This window comes from Enhydra lutris, unplaced genomic scaffold (genome assembly GCF_002288905.1).
Source record: "Enhydra lutris kenyoni isolate GAN:26980312 unplaced genomic scaffold, ASM228890v2 scaffoldscaffold50, whole genome shotgun sequence".
In the NCBI taxonomy this organism is placed as follows: Eukaryota; Metazoa; Chordata; class Mammalia; order Carnivora; family Mustelidae; genus Enhydra; species Enhydra lutris.
Window position 1 is genome coordinate 6841700 of NW_019154134.1, and position 24979 is coordinate 6866678.

The 24979-nt window shown below is 36.3% G+C and overlaps 1 protein-coding gene across 3 annotated transcripts in view; it reads left to right on the forward strand.

Annotated features, from left to right (window-relative positions):
* LOC111156931 (DEAD-box helicase 4) overlaps window positions 1-11286 on the forward strand; it is a 70671-nt gene extending 59385 nt beyond the window's left edge. For all 3 annotated transcript variants that reach the window (XM_022518083.1, XM_022518085.1, XM_022518084.1), the window contains 7 exons: window positions 813-942; window positions 2407-2573; window positions 7228-7373; window positions 9304-9403; window positions 9984-10254; window positions 10408-10521; window positions 11209-11286. In XM_022518083.1, coding sequence (XP_022373791.1) covers window positions 813-942; window positions 2407-2573; window positions 7228-7373; window positions 9304-9403; window positions 9984-10254; window positions 10408-10521; window positions 11209-11286 — 1006 coding nt within the window. The remainder of the gene's footprint in view (window positions 1-812; window positions 943-2406; window positions 2574-7227; window positions 7374-9303; window positions 9404-9983; window positions 10255-10407; window positions 10522-11208) is intronic.
* Window positions 11287-24979: the final 13693 nt, after the last annotated feature.

Genomic DNA, 24979 nt, shown 5'->3' on the forward strand with positions numbered 1-24979 from the left:
AATAAAATCTTTAAAAAAAAATTGTGAAATGGCTAACATGGTATTATTAAACTTTAGGAAAAATGTGTTTGTCTTCATTTGTCTTCATTTTTACAGTAATGTTGACCTTAAAAAAATGTTTGAAAGCCATTTTGTATTTTTTATGAACCACTTGTTCATGTTTTTGGCCATTTTTAAAAAAAGATTTTATTTATTTGACAGATCTCAAGTAGGCGGAGAGGCAGGTGGGGTGTGTGTGGGGGAAGTAGGCTCCCCACTGAGCAAAGAGCCCAATGCGGGGCTTGATCCCAGGACTCTGAGATCATGACCTGAGCCGAAGGCAGAGGCTTAACCCACTGAGCCACCCAGGCACCCAGTTTTGGGCCAATTTTTATGAGGTGGTATTGGTGTTTACTATTGTTTTTGAAGAGCCCCCCCCTTTTTTTCCAAAGATTTTATTTATTTATTTGACAGAGAGAGAGATCACAAGTAGGCAGGCGGAGAGAGAGGGGCAAGCAGGCTCCCTGCTGAGCAGAGAACCCGATATGGGGCTTGATCCCAGGACCCTGAGATCATGACCTGAGCTGAAGGTAGAGGCTTAACCCATTGAGCCACCCAGGCACCCCAAAGAGCCCTTTATTGGATATATTCCAGGGTTTTTTCCCCATCATTTGTCATTTGCTTTTCAACTTCTTCCTAGGAGGAGTTTAATTTTTTTCAGGTAGTTGAATGTATTAGGTTTTCTCTTTATGGGTTTTTTTAAATATCTTATTAGAAACAAGTATATAATTTTCACATAACTAGAAAATAACATCCATTTTTCTTGTTAATAGGACCTGTGTAAGAGCCGTTGTTATATATGGGGGAACCCAGTTGGGGCATTCAATTCGACAAATAGTACAAGGTTGTAATATATTATGTGCTACTCCTGGAAGACTGATGGATATCATAGGTAAAGAAAAGGTAGGCCCTAGACGGGTAATAAAATTGTGGATTGATATAATTTCTTTTGAATGGGAAAAGGAAAGATGATGCAAAGAGTTAAGGATTTATTAGAGTATTGTTTATGTTAGGCACCCATCAGATTCTCTGAAGGCATTCTTTTTTTTTTTTTAAAGATGTATATTATTTACTTTAGAGAGACAGTGAGCATGGGGTGGGAAGGGTAGAGGGAGAGGGAAAGACAGTCTTAAGCAGAATCTGTGCTGAGCCCGGGGCTCCATCATGACCTGAGCCAAAACCAAGAGTTGGACACTTAACTGTGCCACCCTGGAGCCACTCTTTGAATGCATTCTTACACAATTATTAAAATAACTCCAACAGTAGATAAATAGTATTTCCTATTTTGTATTTGAGAAGACAGTGAATGAGATTATGTAATTTGTTTAAAATCCCTCACTTAGCTCTAGTGATAGGCTAGGGCTAGAAGCTGGATCTGACTCAAGTCTATATCCCATATTCCACTACACTGGGAGAAATGGAGTAAATGCTTTTATCTAGTTTCATGTAAGTCATGATGACATCTTTTTTTCATAAAAGAAAGCCTGGTTATTAGCATTTGTCTTTTTTTAAGCATAGGATGATGTTAACCAGGATTGTTACAATTTCTGAGCCTTTAAAAACATATTTAAGTTTATGTACTTACTTTAGGTATTCATGTAAAACTTTATCACATCTGTAAGTCAGTGCTTTAAGCTCACTTTGATGAACTTCCTTTGCTTTTTTTTAGGCTCTTCTCTAAAGGGATTACTCAAAACATGGTCTTTCTTTATAAAGGTAGTTTTCTTTGGATACTTATTTAGACTATCCAGAGAAATCCACCTTGATTTCTCACTAAACAACCTACATGGTTATGCCAAATTCATTTGTTTTTCTTGAAAATGTCTCCTTCTCCTTATAGTATAAGTATTCCTGTGAAGGTGACAGAAGTTTCTCAGTTGTTCCCAAGTGATTAGAGAATGGAGAATTCATTAAGAGCTAAATTTACCCCTTATAAGACGTTTGAATATGTCATGCTGTTAGGAAATTTTTCCTTACGTTAAAGACTGATTTTATCAGATAATAAGCTGTACATCTCTACAGTAGTCCAGTCCGGTAGTCAGCAGCCACATGTAGGTTATACAAATTTAAAAATGATGTAAAATAAAAAATTCTGTTCTTTACACACAGTAGCCATGGTTTAAGTACTTAAGTACTTAAGCTGTAGGTTTAAGTACTAATAGCTAGTGGCTAACATGTTAGGAATTGTTCATCAGTATTTAAACAATACTAGTGTTATCTAAGCATAACAGTTCTCATTATTTTATGCATTGATTTCTAATCTTCATGCTAACAATAAATTAGTAGTCAGAATTGTGAGGAACGTTTTAGTTTAATATGTTGATTTGTATGCATTTTCTGCTCTAACTCTTAAAAATATTCTTAAAGATTGGTCTCAGACAAGTCAAATATTTAGTTCTGGATGAAGCTGATCGCATGCTGGATATGGGTTTTGGACCAGAAATGAAGAAGTTAATTTCTTGCCCTGGAATGCCATCAAAAGAACAGCGTCAAACCCTTATGTTTAGTGCAACTTTTCCAGAAGAAATTCAAAGGTAACATTTTTTTTCTTCTTAAAAATAGTTGTTTTGTGCATAAATGCTTTTATGAAAGGAAAAGCAATGCAAATATATTACTTTTGAGGTTTTTTTTTTAAATGTTAAGATTTTAACATAGAAATGGATGTGTTCCTAAAAAGTTTACTGTATTTTTCATTGTTTCTTGCCTTTATTAGCTGGCTTTGCATTAGTGTCACATTTTGTTAAAATGTGTATATGTGTGTGATTACACAGCAGCTAACTAGGATTTATTAAGTGTTTACTGAATGAAGTTACTTTTATGTTTGTGTCTTCTTTTCGAATCAAAATTACGTAGCTTGGGAAAATTGGGCCTTTCTTAGAAAATTCATGTACCAATTATTGACACATATTGAATATCTTACTCCATATACTATATGGCTTGGTGAATTCTCAGATTAGGATGACACATCCTTTCTAGAATTGTGACTGTTCTTCCTGCTTGCTGCTCCCTTGGCCACAAGGCGCCTGAAATGACCAGAAAGCAACTTTAGCTTGTAATTCATTAAAGACTCCTCGTGTTGACTCTGACAGAGCTTCTTGGTTTTTGGGAACCAAGACCTCCATATCTGCAGAATCTATAGCTTGAGGGGGAGTGGGAAGCACAGATTTCCTATGTGGGTCACTGGGAGTGATGGTAAGGGGGCCACTCTTGCTTGAACCCTTTGGCTCTCAGACTGAGTGCACTATATAAAGATTTCTGATTGAAAGTTACTGTGCCATGTTGAATGATGTGCTGTCTTTGTAAAGAAACACTTCCAAGCTGGCCTGTGAGCTGTTCTTTAAGTGGACATTCCACTTTCTGTCAGGGTGACAGATTCTGAGTGTTGTAGTGAAGCGAGAGAGTCAGGTTCTTGTCTGACAGAGTTGAAGAATGACTCCTGGACAAAGGAGAGTGAGTAAAACAATAGAGTTTTATTAAGTAAGGATACAGAGAAAGCTCTCTAGAGTGGGAGGAGTCCCAAACAGGTTGCCACTGATGGCTTTTAATGGCAGTCTTTCATTGAGAACTGACTGGAAAACTTGTGTCCTTCAGATTCTTTGGTCATCTTGGTTTGAGCAAGGACCATTGTTAATGCCCTTAATGACTTAATTCTTTGAGGCTTGGCCATTTTCTGTGATACTTGGTAGCCACCAAAGAAAAATACTCCCTAACATCCAGGGCCAGGTAGTCTGTTTCCTTATACCTTGTTCACTCTGTCTTAGTGCTTCTGCCTGCCTGGAATAGTCTCAGAGCCTAGCCAGGGGCCCCCTTTCTTTCCCTGCCTATATCTTAACCCTTTCCTTACTCAGGGGTATGATATGACCTATAGACCTAATCATAACCTTATGGTTATGGGCCTGCTCCATTACTTCTTTAGCTGTAAAGTAGGTCTCCTTGTCTGATAGAGTGTTACATGGGATCAAACACTTCAAAGTCATCAGATAGTAGGACTGGCTATTGATTTGGTTTACTTAAGAGATGATTTAAAATGTCTCTGTGTAAGGTTAAAAAGAGCTTTTTATGGCGGAAAATGTCTAAATAAGAAAACATTTGATCAGGATTTTTTTTCTTAGTAGTATATAAAATAGTAGTTTCTTATATTAAATGGTGTCTTAAATTTGAAAAGTGATATCTGCATTTCCATCTTCATTTTTGGCATTTAATAGTGGATAGGTAACTACCTACTTAAATACTTAAATATTCTGTTGCCTTTACTTTTTTTAAGATTTTATTTATTTATTTGAGAGAGGGAGTAAGAAAGACAGCATGAGAGGGGAGAAGGTCAGAGGGAGAAGCAGATTCCCCGTGGAGCAGGGAGCACAAGGTAGGACTCAATCCCAGGACTCCAGGATCATGACCCGAGCCAAAGGCAGTCGCTTAACCATCTGAGCCACCCAGCCACCCTGTTGCCTATTTTTTGATTCACCCTGAAATAGGAAGGTATTTGGATATTGGCCAGTCAAAATGACTAATGCATACTCTCATAACTAACAGTTGTTGAGTACTTTTTATGAGCCACATTTGATTATAAGTCCTGGGGATATATGGTAAACAAAATAGAGGCCCTAACCTTGAGTTACTTACAGTCTTAAATTACTGAAGTCTCCTCACTTGCTTCACTCTCTGCTTTCAAATGTTATAAGCTGCTCATTACTGTGTTGAAAGTACACTTTTATCGCTGTACATGTCACTAAACCATTGCAGCATCCATTTCTGTGGCTTACGTTTTCTTCTGTAACTGTCCCACATTTATTACCTGTATCCCTAATCTCTTTCCTGACCACCAGACTTAAGGTTTTAACTTTCTAGAATATCTTCTTTAGGGCACCTGGGTGGCTCAGTCAGTTAAGCGTCTGCCTTCAGATTAGGTCATGATCTCAGGGTCCTGGGATCCAGTCCCACATCGGGCTCCCTGCTCAGCAAGTTATCTGCTTCTCCCTCTCATGCTTCACCCTCTCACCTCCTGCTCATGCTCTCTCTCTCTCAAATAAATAAATAAAATCTTTGAATAAAACAAACAAACAAGAGTACTTCTTCTTAAAATATTTACTAGTAACTAATGTTCATTATATCCAAAATGGAAGCTATTCTTCAGTACCCTCTTTCCTATCCAGTTTTCCTTATTGGCAGCATAGTCTTTCTAAACCAAAATCCTTTGAATACTATTGATTCCTCCCTCATACAATTTTAACTTTCTCCCTTCAAAAATACTCATTTTGGTAGTTATCTCTAGAATATTTCAAATCTGTTAGTTTCTTTTCTGTTTCCCACTTTAAGTCCTTTTCAGTTTCCTTCTCGTTGTTAGTGGCTTTCTAACCTTTCTCCCCAGACTCTAATCTCAATTTTATGTTAGTAATGATTCCAAAATAAAGTCTGGGTTTTTTTAGACATTTATTCAAAATAAACCCTCCCAGTCAGAGAGGGAGATCAACCATGAGAGACTATGGACTTTGAGAAACACACTGAGGGTTTTAGAGTGGAGGGGAGTGGGGGGATGTGTTAGCCAAGTGATGGGTATTAAGGAGGGCACATATTGCACGGAGCACTGGGTATTATACGTAAACAGCGAATCATGGAACACTATATCAAAAACTAATGATGTACTGTATGGTGACTAACATAACATAAAAAAAGAAAAAAAAAGAAAACAAAACAAAAAATGTATAAATAAACTCTCATGTCTTCCCATCTCCACAGACTGACTAACCATCTTTCAGATTCTACACATGATGTAATCTTTGCTTCACCTGCTACTTTATTGCTTGAAATCATGTATTTCTTGTCTACTAAAAACTATTTCCTATTGGCTTCAACTTGAAAACTCTTCCAAATACACATCATTTCATCTATTTCCTGCCATTGTACTTGTGAAACTGTTTTAGACACTTTGCACATTTTTGGGAATATGGGAAGTATTCAGTAGGTGTTAATTATTAAAACTAGAATATTATATTAAATATATTAAATATTAAAGTGTTTAATATGTGGTTATACAAATATTAAATGTTAAATACTAAAAATATAGTAATTATTTTTTATATAACTATGTTTATTTTACTGATGTGAGCATCTCAGTGGCAGAGAACATTATATCCATCTTTGTACTCCCAGTACCTTGCACCATGTGTGCCTGACACTCACTAAATGTTTTAGCAAATGAAAAGGATGGTGGATAATAAAGAATTTGAGGTGGTGTTGAAATTTGTGGTTGAGAGGGGCTTGATTCTGGCAGGAGGGATTCAAAATGAAGCTTTTCTTTTTCTTTTATTGTAAGGGCAGGTGAGGAGAAAGAAACAGCAATGATTTATTAAAATTCTGGAAATGCTATGTTTGAACTATTTTCATGATATTTTAGGAGGCATGTAGAAAGTAAGGGACTGCTAAATGGGAGAGAGGAGGACTGATGATAGATTTGGACCTCCTCCTTAATTCCTAAAAACTCAGCTCTTTGATTGGCAGTTCCCTTTCTCCGCTCACTATGTTTCTGGATGATCTAAAGCAGACCTTAATTGTGCGCTGTCAGTGAGTTATGTGTGTGTCAACATGCTGATACTCTCAACCTTTGGGGTGAGCATCAGCCCCTAGACCCTTCACCTCTTGTCTGATTTTTTTTACTCAGTTGTGCTCTATAAGTGTTAACCATTTTTGGTATGTGTTATGACATGAAAAGCACTGACCTAAGATCTGGTTTGCTCATAATTGTCGAAAGTATAGTAATTTAACAAATAATATTATCAGAAAATAACTCCTAGCAATAATATACATAAAAGTATTTGTGAAGAACAGAGTTTTTGCCCTAGGCTTGTATTTCAGCTTTTAACAAAAATTCCTGCTTATTGTAGTCTGATATTTAAGCACAATTTTTATTATATAACATACACATTTTACATAGTTTTACATGGCCTCCACATCACTTGAACTTCCTGTAACCATAATTTGACACAAACTTTTTCACTAACAGTTGTTAAGTATTTAATAAAATCTTAACATTTTATACTGATCTTTGGAATTAGTACTTGGATGACATAGTTACTTACCTTATTAGAGTTGTTACAGTCTAATATTGAAGTAACACTTGCAGAAATTCAGTGCATATAATGAGTATTAATGGAAGAGGATAAGTTAAGGAATAATCTTTTGTCTTTGAAGGTTGGCTGCGGAGTTTTTAAAGTCGAATTATTTGTTTGTTGCTGTTGGACAAGTGGGTGGAGCATGTAGAGATGTTCAGCAGACAATTCTCCAAGTTGGCCAGTACTCCAAAAGAGAAAAACTTGTTGAAATTCTACGAAACATAGGTACCTTAAATTGATATAATTATTTTTTTTCATGATTTTGATTTTTTTTAAATGACTAATTTTTAAAAATTACTTTAAAAATTGTTTGGCGTAAGTTTTTAAATCTGTGTGTTTTTACTGCTTTTTCTTTAAAGCTTTCTTTTATAAAAGGTTTTATGATTCAATTTCCTGTGTAAATTATATAGTCCTCTTTTCATAAAGATTAAAAATAGGAAGGATTTGAGATTTAAACAGTATTTGACAAAAAACTATTCTGGGTGAAATGTATATATTTTTTGTTTTAAGAAGTAAAAAGGCCTACTAACATATCTTTACATTAAACTGTGTTTACTCCACCAAAAAATGAATTCTTTGTTTTTAGTTCTAAAAATGACTAAGATTTAACTGACTTATTACTGTAGGAATCAGTTGCCATTTTGATTTTTCTGCTTGGTTAGTAGACCTGAGACTTAATGAAGTACTTCCTCTGAGCCTTTTTTTCTTGAAGGTCTCTTGTTAATGTTCCATTTTTCCAGTTGTTCAGATACAAAGTCTTGGAGTCATTCTTCATTTCTTTGTCTAACTGCATATGTCTTGTCTGTTAGCAAAATAATTTTGGTGGTAAATAATTTTACCATCAAAATATATTCAGCATCTATTAGCTCCTCAGATAAAACAAACATTAGATCTTGTCACTTCTTTGTTCAAAACCAGGGGCTTCCCTTCTCAAAAGAATTTCTTTCAGTGTCCTTCCCGTGACTTGACCACCATTACCTCTCTGTCTTCATGTTCTGAAGCTCTCATGCTCATCCTACTCCACCCAGATGTTCATTACTGTTCCTTACATGCACAAGGCACACTTCTGCTTCAAGGCCTTTGTACCTCTTTTCTGTTTGTTTTTTTTCTTTTTAGCACATCAGGAACACCCATAACTCAGGAGTGTTTATATTTGTCCCTCCCTTTGCCTTGTACTGTGCTTCCCCAGTTATTTGAGAAGTTCACTATATTGTTTTATTCTTATTTCTACTTAGATGTCATCTAATTAGGGTACATCTGAAGTAACCCTCTTGAGACTATCCTTGTGTTTTTCTTTTTTCCTTTTTAGGACTTAATGCATAATATTTGTTTATTATTTGCCTCTCCACAATGAAAGCAGGGACTTTATTTTATTGCAGCATTTCCAGCACCTGGAATAGTGACTGGCGTCTCTTAGGCACTAAATATTTGTTGAATAAGTGAAGCCAACTAATAGGGAAATGGAGGAGAGGAATTATGGGTAGTCATACAATCTTCTTTCCATTACTATAAATTATCCTCTTTATAATAGGTGAAAAAATCTCTGGGTTATGCTTGAGTTTCTACCAATTAAGTACTTTCAGCTAACCAATAAATATTTTTGATTTGTAAGACCCTAGGATAAAGTTTATTAATTTTCTTGATATATGAAATTTTGGGAATAAAGGGGTTTGAATTAAGAGAATGTTGGAACATGGAATGTTGTAGTATTTGTCAATCTTGTGTTGGATGCCTTATAAATCCTTAGGGCAATCAAAGCAGAATGAATGATTGAATTACCTTGGGAGGTAGGGAACAAAGGCATTTATTTAACTAGAGAGGAAATGAAGATCCTGAAATGAACTGCTAAGAGTTGGCAGGTAGATATCATTTATCTTGCTCTAAGTCTCTACCTTGGTGTTGGCCTGGGAGGACAGTGGGTAAGCTATCTTTTTTTTTTTTTTTTGGTCCCTAAAATAGAAAAAATCGTCCTTAATTCTTTAACTTTGATATTAATTCATTCAGGAATTATTTGAGTTTCTATTACCTACCAGGCCTGGTCTTGGTCTTGGGGATACAGTGGTGGATGAGACTATTTCCTACTAATAACTCTGTCTTTTTTTCCTTGCCCTAATTTTGTAGTTTGAATGTTAATCACTGTTTCATTGTCTTATAGGTGATGAAAGAACTATGGTTTTTGTTGAGACTAAGAAAAAAGCAGATTTTATTGCTACTTTTCTTTGTCAAGAAAAAATATCAACAACAAGTATTCATGGGTGAGTAGATTAATATGTTTTCACAGTAGGGAGGTGACACTTGTATTTGTCATTTGTTAAGAAACATCAATGTATATAATTAACATCATATAATCCTAAGATTAGGATTCAGAATTCTCAAGATCTAAACTGTTATTTTCATTTTAAGTTTTTGTAACAACTGGGTGATGGGGTGGACATTAAAGGTCTTAGACTCCTCATCATGAGGAATGCTAACTCTTCAAGAGAGCTTCCTTCAGGCTCTCCAATCCTTAGATCTAAGTTTTTCTTCTGAATCCAATCTTTCTCATGTTAGACATCTTTTTATTGACTTGCATAAAAATGTCATATTAATACAACTTTATTGGTGCTTTACTAGTGTAAAGCACTAGTAAACTGTTCCACTTCAAAGTATTACTGTGAGAATTAAATGATGGCTTGAACAGAATTAGTATATACCTGGTATGTAAGAAGTAGAGAGTAATATTAAATGCTGCTATTTTTACTATTATTAAAAATAAACATATATGTTGAACTTTAATGGTTCACTGTAATAATTTTCTTAAAAACTGTCCTAACATATGTTTGCTTTTATTTTTAGTGACCGAGAACAGAGAGAGAGAGAGCAAGCTCTTGGAGATTTTCGCTGTGGAAAGTGTCCAGTTCTTGTTGCTACTTCAGTAGCTGCCAGGGGGCTGGATATTGAAAATGTTCAACATGTTATCAATTTTGATCTTCCTTCTACCATTGATGAATATGTACATCGAATTGGACGTACTGGTCGTTGTGGAAATACTGGCCAAGCTATTTCCTTTTTTGATCCTGAATCAGATAACCATTTGGCACAGCCTTTAGTGAAAGTACTGTCAGATGTAAGTTTTGAATGTTTAAACTGAATGGATAGTAATCATACCTTATCACTGAAAGTAGACATTTAAATATATATGTATATTCAGGATAAGTAAACTGTTCCAATCTTTAAGGCTTGATGCATGTTGTATATGAAATTAATGTCTTTTTTAAAGGCCCAACAGGATGTTCCTGCATGGTTGGAAGAAATTGCCTTTAGTACATATGTTCCTGGCTTCAGTGGTAGTAGTGCAAGAGGAAATGTGTTTGCATCAGTTGACACTAGAAAGGTTGGTTGAGGGGAAAATTTCCGAACCTGGGTTCCAGTTACTCTTTGTGAATGTTGTGGTTAATAATGTGAAGTAACTATAACATTCAATAATTCTCGAAACCATTTTTTTCATATCTAGATTAATACTTCTTAAAATTTTATGTATGTATGTATTTTTGATCTTAAAAGTGCAGAATTAACAATATTTATGCTCAAACATCCTCCTTTCCCAAATTTGCTAGCATTTAAAATTCTAATTTGGATTCTTCTAAAACTTCTATAAGAATTCTTTGGTTTTAGAATTCTGATGGTATTATTAAGTAAGTAAAAATACTAGAGATAATGAATTGCATGTCCTTTTTTGACATGTCATTTTAAAGGCAGCAGCACTTTTAGTCAGAAGCATTGAGCATACTAATCATTAAATATTTATGCTTTTTAAGCTTTCAGTTTTTCCACTTGCCAAATACTGGTTTAAGAAAGCTTTTTCTTGAAATATTTTGTGCAATTTAGACTTCCTAAGTTGATGTGGGCCTTTTTTTTCCCCCAAATGGATTAAATTTAGTTAAAATCAAGTCTTTTATTATATATTTGGGGAAGAGATGGTGGGAAGCTTGAGTCCCCTTTCTCAGTCTGGGCAATGTAACTTTAGAAATGATATAAAATTAAATGTTTTTTTCTTTCTTTCTTTTTAAAGAATTACCAGGGCAAGAGCACTTTGAACACAGCAGGGTTTTCTTCTTCACAAGCTCCCAATCCAGTAGACGATGAATCATGGGATTAAAGCTAAAACATCCTTCAAGTTTGTGGTATAGTTTTGATGCAGAGAAGAAAATAGTTTTCAATTTTGAGTTTTTAACAGAAGTGTGAAACCTGACACTCTCGTATCTTCTGTCCTTCCGTTCTTACTCCCACCCTTAAAAAAAAAATTCTTACTGACTAGTTATGTGAAATGCTAAAAATTACAACATTGCAGTTACTGATATAAATGGTGTTAACTGGAAAGATTAAAGCATTCTAAATGTCTTGCTTATTTCTAGTGTATTCTTCAGGGGTTTTAGACATGTTCCATGTCTAAATGCTTAATTTGAGTGTGGTGTTTATTGATCCTATAATGGGCAGTAGGATTTATAAGCTTTTGTTTAGAAATTATTGAGTCTCATTTTTTACTTAAAAGGAGACTTTAAAGCAATAGTATGTCACTGAAACATGGTAACATGATTTTCATATAGCAGACAGTGAAAGACATAAGCCTTTTAAGGTGATTTTGATTTTAGATCATTAGGTGTGTGATGAAAATGGTTAAATGCAATGTGAGCTCTGTACTCAATGACATAACAAATGTTTGTTTTTATTCTATACAGACTTTCCTTGAAAATAAAGAAACACATTTCCCCCTTAGTTTTCCAAGAGCACTTTTAATTTTTCTTTGTTGGCATATCATAGTTCTCCCATATTTTGAAATGTTGAGTTTTGTAAAACCGATGAAGTGAACAAGGTCTTACATAATTTAAATATTTATATATAATAGACATTAATACACAGATGTCATGGTGAAAATCACACTTCAGCTCAAACTCTGTCAACAAAACACAATACTGTTCACTCTTGCCATAATTAATATTTTGATATTTTAAGACTGAGAGAATCCTTTTTTCATTTACCAGTATACATCTTAACATTCTAGACATACTAAGTTTAAGTAATTGTTAATAAATCATTAAATAAATGAACCAAAATATTAAGACATGAAACAAGTGAGATGTAAATATTAGATAAAAAATGATCAATTATGAATGTTTGTTATTGTTAACTTAAGAAATACAAAGCAACCTGTCCCCAATATCAATCTTGTTATGTGAATTTGGTTAATAAATGAGACATCACTTAGGAAAAGAGAAGGTCTGTTCAGCATATGTTGTTAGGACTAGATGTGTGCCCCATGCCATATTCACAATCTATTCCACATGTATTATTAAAAATTAAAAGCTACAAAAAAATACAGTTAAATATGAAACCTTTGAATTGGGGATCAGAGTTGACTTGTAACTCAGAGGTCAGAAATCATGAAACAATAGATTTGAGCACGAAAGGATTAGTTGCTTATATAAAGAGTAAACAACAGACAAAAATATTACTGTGACTACAATGGATTATCAATGTATAGTTCTTTATATGTGGTTATGTAGGAATACCAGTAGAAGAATGGACAAAGAACAGACAACTCAAAAAAGGGAAGTTCAAGTAATGAAAATAGGGAAATATTTAACTTGTATTCTGTAATATCATTTCTGGGGAAGGGTAAATGAAGGAAAGTGTTTGGGTCATTACTTGCAAAATACCTGTGTGTCTTAATTTTCTCCTCCATTTTGTTTTGTTTACAAAGAGCATTTACAGACCATCTGTTCCCTCCCCTCCCCCCCATTCCCATTTCTTTAAGGAGTTTTTCAGTCATAGCTGGCCTAATTGCCTTTAAAAATTTTTTGAATTTGCATGATTTGTAAAATTACCATAACAGCATTACTGACCCAAATATAAAAAGGGAAAGAATATTGTACCTAATTCCACTATCATTACAAACCAAACTGTTCCTATGTTCACTTACTTTCTGCATTTCTAGGTATACATTTGAATGATTTCTTTAAAAAATATCAAAGTAACAGGTACTCGTATGATTAGAAAATGCCACAGAAGAGTTTATAATAGGAAGCAGTATTCTCCTGCGTCTCCCTTTCTTGATTGCTATTTCACATCCCATATTGAACAGCCTTTCACCATTTCTAGTAGTTGGTATTGTGTGTTTTATTTTTGTCTCACCAAATTTAGATTTCTCTTAGTTTTCCCTATAATAGGTAGAGATTTAACTTATGTCACTCCACTTTCTTGGTAACTTTAAGAGACTAAGACACATACTTTATGAAGTAATGATAAAGGCTCTCTTTCTCTTCTCTTTTATGGCTTTTATACTGTATTATCTGTAAACTGTACATTTACATTTCCGGAGTTAAAACATCCACTCTATTCTATAACCGTAAAGTCTGTCTTCTTTTATTTATAGGTTGATTCTGAAATTGGACATCAGGCAGGGTTTACATTACATAAATATTGTTTCCTGAATGGTCCAATTAACACAGTCTGATTTTGTTTTTTTTACTTATTTTTCCAGTTATCTGTTTTTCCAGGGAAGATTATAAATGTTCCGGTGAAATGAAAATTGATCAAAACTATTCCACATACCTGTTTGTTTTAAACTTGCATCATACTCTTTTTGAGCAATTTGTTTACCCTGTAGTTTGTATTTTTTGCTCCCAGGAGAGGAAGCAGGCTCTTGCCACCTTATTATTACCTTTCTAGGTTCAGTGTTATTGTATCGATCCCAAAAGATATTGGTGCTTTTAAATTTTATGAGTGGGCTTTTAAATTCTGACTGGTACTTGGTATTTTAGCAGACAGTTCTTTTCTGCTCCTGGAAGGGTTTCTTTGATTAATTTTCCTAAGTTTTCTTCATTCTTTCAATATCTCATAGCTTTTTTTCCCCCATCTTTTTCATCTGTTATGTTCTGGTGGAATTTTTACTTTTTTTTAAATTCTGTGATTTTTTTAAGCAATTATTTCCAAGGGCTATCTTTATTTCTTCAGTTATTCAAAATGTTGCTTAATAGTGAAGTTTTTGCTTCACTTAGGAATTTAACCTAAAAATAATTTTTCTTACATTGAGCATTTGTTTTTCTGCTGCTTGGCATCAGAAATCTTAGGCCCTTATCAATTTATAAGTTGCATGTTTTTTTTTTTTAAGATTTTATTTATTTATTTGACAGCACAAGTAGGCAGAGAGGCAGGCAGAGAGAGAGAGGGAAGCAGGCTCCCCACTGAGCAGAGAACCTGATGCGGGGCTCAATCCCAGGACCCTGGGATCATGACTTGAGCCAAAGGCAGAGGCTTTAACCCACTGAGCCACCCAGGTGCCCCAGTTGCATGTCTTTTGAATGCTAGCTTTACTCACTTAGCAATCTGTGCCTTGGCCCTGGAGCCCGGGGTATAAGTGCTCTTTTGTGTCTCTAACTATATCAAGGCCTGCTCTCAAGAGAAGGCATAGGTTGAAATGTGAGTAATAAAGCTTAGCTTTCCTTTCCTAGAGGCTTACGCATTTTTAATGAGCCAGAGTTTCTGGACTAAGCCAAAGTAGGAAGCTCAAAATGTGGAATATACAGGATCATGTGAAGGTTTGGGAATAATGATGATGTAGTAGCAAATAAGGGTGAGGAGAGGTCCTGATTACACTTAGGAATTCCACTAGGTACTCCATCTGTCCCTAGGTTCTTGGGGTAGAGGAGGTATGGTTTTATTGATTTTTTTTTTTTTTCTTAAAGCATGGATAACATTTCTGTGTAGAGCTGCAGCACTGGTCAGAAGTTTTCTTTTACCGCCCTTCCCATGACACTACACTTAACCAGTTTGCACAGTTGTGTCTTTGTCATTCTGTTTGGTTTCTAAGTGTGTTGAAAATAGAGTACCTCTCTAGTCTTTAATTTCTGAGAGCCCGTTCTCAGCCACTTGCCAGCGTGCAGCTGCTATCTATGGTTGGCAGACGCTGCTTATGCTCACGGTCAGCTTGATGCCCCCGTCGCGCGCCCCATGCCGAACTGCGTGCTTACTACCTCTTTGGTAAAAATTAGTCCAGCGTGGAATCCGTATTGTGTTCCGAGGCCCTGGCGGTGAGGAAAGGCTTTCTTAACGAAGATCCAGCCAGGAGAAATCCTCAGCAGTCAGGCGGCTCTGGGACGGCTGTGGCCGCTGTGAAGCCGCCAGCACTGAAAAGCAGCTTCCTCCTGCGTGCCCCCTTGCTGAGGCTGCTCTCAGAGGCAGCTCCAATCGGTGGTCCTTCCACTCTCCTGCTCACTCCGAGGAGAAGCCGGGAAATAACAGCCAGCAAGGGCGTGGGACGGCGGGAGCCTACGGGGTGGAGCGGGAGTTTGGGCTGAGGCGACCAAGGGGGCTGAACAGTCGAGGAGGGGTGGGTGCCTGGGCGATGGGTGTGCTGGTGGGTGGTGGGCTGGCCCTGTGGGGTTTCCTTGGACTCCCAGCGTTCTGAAACCTTTTCGATCACGTAAATTACAAACCCCACTTGTATATTAGATCTCAGAGATTTTACCAACCTCTCTCATATCCATAACAGACCCAGGCAAAGGGTCCGGAACCGCAGATTAACACTCCCACGATATGGTAGTGCCATGAGGATTTCATGTCAGGAGAGGACGGGGGACGACAGGGTGGTGTGCTAGGACGCTACAGACGCTGGCAATTGAAGTGAGTAAATCATTTGTCCCCAAGTTTGGGGGCTGATGATTCAATTAAATCTGTTAATCTTTTAAATGATTCATTAATTGTTTTCCTGTAATTTAGGGGATGATTGTCAAATTGTCAAAGTAGAGTATTGGAATTTGCTTTTTCTGTGGGGGAATTTTTGGTAAGAATCCCCCAAAGGATTTTTTTTTTTTTTTTTTTTTTTTGGTCTCCAGTAGTTAGTGTTTTCTGGATTTGGAGTCTAATGTGTTTATGGGATTCTTTTTCACTATTCAGGAACAAAAACCAATTTTCTTGTTCTGAATGTATGAACTTATTAATTATCCCAAAGTATTGGGTATGTCTATTTTAATTTGATTTTTGTTTTAGGAGGGGGGTTAATAATTTAGTTTTAGGAGGGGGGTTAGCATGTGGGGGATTAAAACATTCTCAACAGAAATCCAAATACTTTCTTAAAAAATTTTTATGTATAGGAGAGGCTTCTATATAACAAGGTCAGCATGATGCTTTATAATAAATAACTAGTTGGAGTAAACATTGGCTTTATTTGTTGACTTGTCTAGCATAGATCTACTTTAGGCCTTGGTTGGCTTATATATAAAAAGAAGACAGTAACTGCATTTTTCTCCGTGTGAAGACAGTAACTGCATTTTTCTCGGTGTTCATCTCCAGTCAATGAAGAAGTCACATTTATGTGACTTTATGTGAAGAAGTCACATAATGCATGCATTTACAAAAAAATATTTTTTAAGAGAGGCAGCCTTGTATAAGAATGCAGAGTATCATAGGTAAATGTTGGTGCACTTGTATTTTAATGTTCAAGTCTTATTCTAGTATTGCATTAGTTGCCTTATCAATGTTAAATGGATAGTTGAGAAACAAGTCAAATCACATCTGCAACTATATAGTTTTTCAATCTCAATTACAGATACTGCATGGGCATGAGTGATGCTTGTTAATTGAACATTTTGGCATCTTACTCTGTACCTCATCTGTTAATTTTTTTCAATCATTCTTAAGATGTTCACCACTGGAGATTTACTCATGGTCATTTGCACATGGTAATCAGCCAGTGTGTTCTTGCCAGGTAAATGCAAAGCAGGTTCTGACAGTTTCATCTTAATATGTTTGTTCTGAATTATCTTACTGTGTTACCAGTCATCTGGGGTTGTAGAAAACATAGCTGAAATAATTTATTTCAATTCTGTAAACAGGACTGTTGATACAGTGCCACAAAGTTAATACAAGCATTTGACCTAGAATGCGGTGCCAAAATAAGTATAGTTTATCATAGTGTGGATGTTAAGAGATATTATCGAGAGTGATGCTAATCACTTATTTAAACTAAGTGGTAACAGAGGCTTATAGTTTTCTCCTCTATGTATAATGTGGTAGGAAAATGAACACTACTGTAGTCAAAGACTCAAGTTGACCTAAGTTTGAATCCCAGCTCAACTTCTTACTAATAATTGTGTGCTCTGGGACAAGCTGTTTCTTTTTTTCTTTTTCTTTTTTTTTTTTTAACAACATTGCCCTCAAAGTGACATTTTTCTAAGCTCTTCAAATATTCCCCACAATTTTTTTAAAGACTTTATTTACTTGACAGAGAGATCACAAGTAGGCAGAGCAGCAGTCAGAGAGAGAAGGGAAAGCAGGCTCCCCGCTGAGCAGAGAGCCTGATGCGGGGCTCGATTCCAGGACCCCGAGATCATGACCCAAGCCGAAGGCAGAGGCTCACCCTGCTGAGCCATCCAGGCACCCCAAGCTGTTTCTTTATTTGAAATAAAATTTAATAATAAAATGCACAAATCTTAAGTGTATGGCTTAAATTTTTACCTGTGTATACTTCTATCTATCACCCAAATCAAGATATATAACACTTGTATCACCTTCTTGCCCCTGTCCAGTCAAATGCCTACCTAAAGGTAATTACTATTCTGATTTTTATTACCACAGTTAGATTTACCTGTTGTTGAACTCTATATAAATGGAGTCATAGAGTATGTCCTCTTTTGTGTCTGACTTTTGGCCTACATAAAATCTGTGGAATTTATCCATGTTGTGTTTTGTGTATCAGTAGTTTATCTTTTTATTGTATAGCATTCTGTCATATAAATATATTACAAATAATTTTTCCAATTTCTTGTTGATGGGCACTTGGGTTTCCAGTTTTTTATGAATAAAGCTCCTTTATTCTTGTATAAGTCTTTTGGTGAACATAGCATTCAGTTCTCCTAGGGGTGGAATTGCTGGGTCAAAAGTTAGGTTTAGCATAAGTGACTCTTAATCTCACAAAACAAACTGAGGGTTGCTGGGGGGAGGGGGGAGGGAGAGAGGGGTGGGGTTATGGACATTAGGGTTGGTATGTGCTATGGTGAGTGCTGTGAAGTGTGTAAATCTGGTGATTCACATATATAAAAATACATTATATGTTTATAAAATTTTTTTTTAAATTTAATAAATTATTTTTAAAAAGTTAGGTTTGGGTTTAACTTTATTAGAAACAGCCAAAGAGTTTTCCAAAGTGGTTGTACCATTTAACATGGCCACCAGTATTTTGAGAATATTAAATTTGCTCAACATCCAACCCGTTACTTGGTACTTCCAGTATTATTAATTCTAATCATTTCCTGTGGTTGTAATTTTTATTTACTTGGTGATTAGTGATGTTGAATGCCTTTATATATGCCACTTGGGCATTTTTGTCCTTCTACACCTGTTTATGTGTTTACCTAGTCAGGTTGTACAAACTACACCTTGAGTGGTAAAAAAGAGTTAGAAAAAATGCAACCAAGAGATGGGGTGCTATCTTGCTGCTCACTGGTGACACCAAGAGCTGTGAAAATGGTTTGTCTTAAGCTAAATTACAGTCCTTCGGGTTACTGATTATATCTGTTAGGGTAACACTAGCTGCTGTTAAACCCCTAAGACTTCAGTGACTTAAGATAGAATTACTTTTTTTATTTTCCCCACCTTGACTGTCCAAGGAGGGAATTCAAATTCCTGGTAGGTAGGTGGCCTTTCAAATATTTATTTAGGACTCTAGGCTTCTTCCATCATTTAGCTTTGTAATCTTTGATACATGGCTTCCAAGGTCCTTATGCTTCTCTTCATCAAGCCAAAGAAAGGAATAGTTGGGGCAGGGGAGGGAGGACATATGCCCATATATGGAAGATATTGATGGGTTGGCAAGGAAATGGCATATACATCTCTTTTCATCATATTCCAGTGTTGAGAACTCAGATGAATCTAACTGTAAGGGAGGCTGGAAAAAGTAGCTTGTGTCTGTGTGCCCAAGAATTGCCCAATTGGGAATTGGCCTGCAGTTCCAATAATGATGAAATTGTAAGTTCTCAGGAACAGTCAATGGATTTCTGTATTAAACTGAGTCAGGACAAAGACTAACTTCTTTGTTAGCTTTAAATAGCAATGAATCTATATGAACTGTTAAGCAAGACACTTCCCATTCTCTTTGTGTAGCCTGACAACGCTGTTGGAGTTGGAGAGTGGACTATTAGAAGTACAGATAATGATAACTTAATGAGTCCATTCTGTGATGACTAAAATGCTTTGCTGAAAGCTTTTCTCCATTATAATTTTATTTATTTAATGTCTGATATTTATAAAATTAAAATAAGGTAACTACTTTGTCTTTTATTAATTTTTCAGGACTTTGTGACTTTAAAACTTAAAGTGCATAAGAAGTTTTAGTGGCTTATTAGAAAATGACTTCTGATACTGTCCATGGGGAAATGCAAAGCTGTTTCTTTGACACCTTTCCCTAAAGTTTCTAAGATACTCCTAATATGTTAGGGTTGCTAAGTCCTTCAATTTTTTTTAATTGTTATATTCTGAACCAGTAAGAGATGTATTGCCTTGAATTTTCTAAAACCTGGATCAGCAATTAAGAGTCCAGTGCACATCATTGTTAGAGGAAGGATGGAGAAGAAAACAAGGGAAGAAAGAAGAAAGGGGACAGAAAGAAAATGAGCACGAGCTGAGGTACCTGCAGTAGAGCTTCCTAAGTTAGCCATGTGTTTAAGCTTTCTATGGGCAAAGCTCTGCTCTAGAATAGTGCTGTACTTTAGAAATGCAATGTGAGCCATATATGAAGTCAATACATCCCAAATATTACAGCATATAATCAATATAAAAATTAAAGAGATATTTTACTTTTTTGGGTACTAAATCTTTGAGATTGACTGCACGTTTTGTAATTACCTCACATCTCATTTTGGATGTGGTTTTCATTGGAAATACTTCAATAGTATTTAGTCTTTATAAAGATACATAATAACATACTGTGATTCACATATCCAATATAGGTTCACATACCCAAGTTGTTCCAAACCTACTTAAAAGTTTTCCAATAGCTGAAGCAATTCTCAGTTTTAAAATTTAAATTTAGGTTAATAAAATTTAAAAATTACATTAGTTGCACTAGCCGTGTTTGAGGTGTTCCATAGCCACTGGTTTCTGTATCCATAGTGCAGCTCTAGAGTCTAGACTGAGTTTGAACTCTAAGCTCTAGGAAAGTATGTACTTCTCTCTGGCATTGAGAAAGTACTCAATATTTGTGGTTTGAAAAATATTATCAACATATTTTCAAGAAAGTGGAGTTGAAAGTGAAGCATAATAAATAAGCTAACTTAATTGAACAGCTGGAGGGAAGCCAGGCTTCTTTTCCAAAACTTAATTATTCCGAATTAGCTTTCAGAGTGCCGCTATTTAGATCAGAGTGGCTACACCTTATTGGGGGACGCTGCTTTCCAACCCAATGGCTGGTAACTGGCCAAATTGCCTATTAATTGGCACATAGTGGATTAGCTAAACAACTGTGGAGGAATATATTCAAGATGCCCTCTGTTTAATCCACTAGTTTGGATTTGGGGTATACAAATACAATAATGTAGTCAAAACAAGTTTGAAAAATGATCATTCTATCCCATTCTATGTCACTCTGCAGTGGAAAATATTTGTTGCTAGAGGGGTATACATCTTTAATTTACCAAAAAAAAAAAAAGGAAAGAAAGAAAAAAGAAAAAAAGAAAAAGAAAATCTAACCAGGAAAATATTCCACAGTGTTAGAACTCTTTATATTCTTTAAAAATGGGGATATTATACTCTAATATGGATTTGCTTTGTCCACTAATTACCCAAATTGTACTAGTTTGGTGTTAGCAAAGAGGAATTTCTTCCATAAAGCCTTCCTTGACTACCATAAGTTTAGGTGCTACCTTCTTTCCTTGAATTCCCTTCTCATGAGAATCAAATATTTTGTCTTCCAAATACATAACTACAATGTTGTGAATTGTTTCCAGTTGATTAATAAATTTTGTCATGTGTTTTAGTAGCAGTTGCTCAACATTTGCTTGAATCCCCAGAAAAAGAAAAACCTGGAAATTCTGGCTAACAAACTTCTTAGGAACCTCTGACTGTTCCTATGCTTTGTGTTACTGCTTTACTGCATTCTACTCAACTCGACTGATGGCACAAACTCAGTTGAGCCGCTATGTGCTGGAGTATTGGATTAAATAAGCCAAAATGAAAGTGGCAGTCAAGCTTCTAATCACTTATTGTAACAGTATAAACAGGAGTCTAAACCAGAGAAAGACTCCCCTGTTCCACTTCTTCCTGTGAAATCGCCCATTGGGTGAAGGTCAGTTGCATTAGCATGAATATGGGGTGTTGTCTCACTGTAGAGTGAGCAGCAAATAAAAGCCTTCTGCAGATTTATGGACAAAGAGGGAGGGAAGAGTACAAAGGGAGGGCTAGGAGTGAAAAAGCATTAAGTCCAAATGAAGGAAATGGTCTTCCAGTTTTCCTCCATAAGGAGACCTCCAAATGGAGTCACCTAGGCCTGAGTCCTTCACTGCAGCAACCTTCAGAGATTGCAGTGTTCTGGCTTTACACCAAATCTGATATGGGGAGGACAGCTTTCTCCTATAAGGCCTGCCAGGTAAAGCCTTTGTAATTGCTTGTGTCCAGTCCTGGAGTTTCATAGAGGGTTTTGTTTTTTTGGTGAGAAGCTGGACTCCCCAAGTATGGAATCACTTCTTTTCTAAAGACTTAAAACTAATTTCATCTGTTGCAGGGTGTACATTTTTCCTGTGTGTGAGTATCTTTGATATCAGGTTATATTGTCCAGTTGATGTCAGCCAAGTAACAGTTGTGATCTAATTGTGTGAAACCCTCCACTGACACCTAGAATCAAAAAGTCTTCGGTTTCAGTGTCTTTTCCCCAGTGTATATTCTTGCCTCCTGTATTGGAGAGTAATTGATTATGTAATCCTGGATTTATTTCTGAGCTTTCTGTTCCATTCCGTTGATCTATATGTCTGTGTGTGTGTGTGTGTGTGTGTGTGCGCGCGCGTGCGCACACACGTGCGCCAGTACCATCCTGTTTTGATTACCACACCCTTGCAGTATATCTTGAAATGTGGGATTGTGATACCTTCAGCTTAGTTCTTCCTTCTCGATATTCCTTGGGCTATTCAGGGCCTTTTGTGCTTCCTTATGAATTTTAGTATTACTTGTCTTAGTTCCATGAAAAATGCTGTTGGTGTTTCGATAGGGATTGCATTGGATCTGTAGATTGCTTTGGGTAATGTGGGCATTTTAACAATAGTAATCCTTCTAATCCATGAGTATGAAGTATCTTTCCATTTGTTCATGTCATCTTCAATTTCTTTGATCAATGTTTTTATGTCTCAGAATACAGGTCTTTCACCCCCTTGGTTAAGTTTATTCCTAGGCATTTTACTTTTTTTGGTATAGTTATAAATGGAATTGTTTGATGAGATGTAGTATCCTTTTGTATTGTCTTCATAAACTACCTATATCACATTTTCAATGTGGCATTTTATGTCTTTGGCATCTCTATTTTAGACCTTCTTAACATGTTATGATGAGCTAGATTAAAATAATAGGGTATAGAAGAAGAAGGGAATATCATGGGACATTCTTAAGCAGAGAGGTTAATGTCTAATTGATCATTCTTTAATGGTTGTTACCACATTTAATTATAAGAACTTTCCATAATTAAATTATTTTCAGCCACCTGAGAAGAGTAAGTTTTCTGTTATTTTTTTCTGATGATAGGCCCTTAACCTATAAAGATCATCATAGTCTAAAAACACCTATCAAATCTTTGTTGGTTTTTTCCCTCCTCACTGATGTTTATTTACCTTCTGTAGGGATTGTTTTGAACCTCTAACTATGCCAACCTTTTCTGGAAATAACATGAAATCTTGGTTAGTAACATGGTTAGTGACATGGCTGAAAATGAAACTTGCCCCATTTGGCTAGCCAGTGATCCTGAGGGAGTCGTAAAGACACTATACACATGAAAGGATGTTTTACCATACTCTGTGTCAGGAATACCATGAGCTGTTGCATAAGCTTTGCCAGAGCAGAACAATTGAATTAAACCATGGAATGTTTTTTTTTTTTTTTTTAAAGATTTTATTTATTTATTTGTCAGAGAGAGAGAGGGAGAGAGAGCAAGCACAGGCAGACAGAATGGCAGGCAGAGGGAGAAGCAGGCTCCCTGATGAGCAAGGAGCCCGATGCGGGACTCGATCCCAGGACGCTGGGATCATGACCTGAGCCAAAGGCAGCTGCTTAACCAACTGAGCCACCCAGGCGTCCCAAACCATGGAATGTTTTATGAGCTTTTGTAGGATCACCTGGAGCCATTTCCTAAGATTTGACTGCTGAAACTGTCCTGGAATAAGTTCTAGGGATAAGTTTGTTTGTTTGTTTGTTTGTTTGTCAGAGTTCAGGGGGTGGATAAGATTCTGATGATACCACAGTACTGTTCCCCTTCAGTCTCATTTGTCTTCTGTGCAGTTTGGAAACCAAATCCAAATGGTAGATAAGAGCAGGAAACCAAAGAACCCTGAGAGACCACATAAGGAATGTGGTGAGCCAGGGCTCTTCTGTAACAAGGAGATCAAATCCTGGGACAGTGGCCCTGACAGCCTCACCTGCTATGGACTGAACCAGAGCTCAGGCATTGGAATCCGATTGGAATAAAATGGACTTTGCCATCTGTCATTTTTATTACCCCCACTTTACTTTTCCCATATATTTCTCTGTTCTAATAACTTCCCTTAGCCCTGGCTTATTCTTATATGCACCCTTGCTGAAGAACTACTGGCTAGACCTACTTAGAAAGAAATATCACATATAGATAGATGTACATTAATAACTTTCTCCTTTCTCTCTTGAAATCTGTTTTAGTTACAGCTGCATAATAAATCATTCCCAAACTGAATGGCATAAAGCCACATTATTTCCCTATTTCTGTGGGTTAGGAATCTGTGTGTGGTTTAACAAAACTGTACTCAAGGTCTTGGCTGGAATATAGTCATATTAGGGCTTGACTGGGCAAAAATCTGCTACAAAGTTCGCTCAAATTACTGTTCACAAGATTTAGTTCCTCTAAGGTTGTTGGACAGAAGGCCTGTTTCTCACAACCTATTGATCAAAGACTTCCCTGTGAGTTCTTTGCCATGTGTGCATCTCTGTAGCACAGTCCACAGCATGGCTGCTGGCTTCATCAGGGCAAGCGAGAGGAGAGGGTAAGAAAGAAGGTAGAATTTAAAAACCTGATCTCAAAAAGTGGTATCACATCACTTGTGCTGTATCTGTTAATTAGATGGAGTTACTAGTTCAAATCGAACTCAAGAGAGCATTGCAGAGAGTGTGAATAACAAAAGGCAAGATCAGTGGGAGATCTTTTAGAAGCTGTGTACCACAGAATATACATTATTATATAATGATATAAAGTTGAAAACAAGGGTATGGATGTGAACCCTGTTCTGCATTCTTGAATATAATATCACAAATGAAAAATTCATCTTGAATCTTCCATCTGTCCAATTGGAATAGTAGGAACTTTATCTCAATCATTATTGGAGATCACTCTCACCCAACACATAAACTTAGAGTTGGCTGAGATTCTAGGTCATGAGCACCACCAAAGTCCTGGGCAAGCCCTTTGCATCAAACTCATGGAGGCTACAAATTCTTAATCTCTCCTCACTCTGAGGTTGGGTGGGACCTTTCTTACTCTTACTTTCTGCTGCCCTTCTAGGCACTCCCTCACCATACCCTGAGGTAAGTTTTCCATTAATCTGGGCTCTCCTTAAAGACTGGAAGAGTCATGG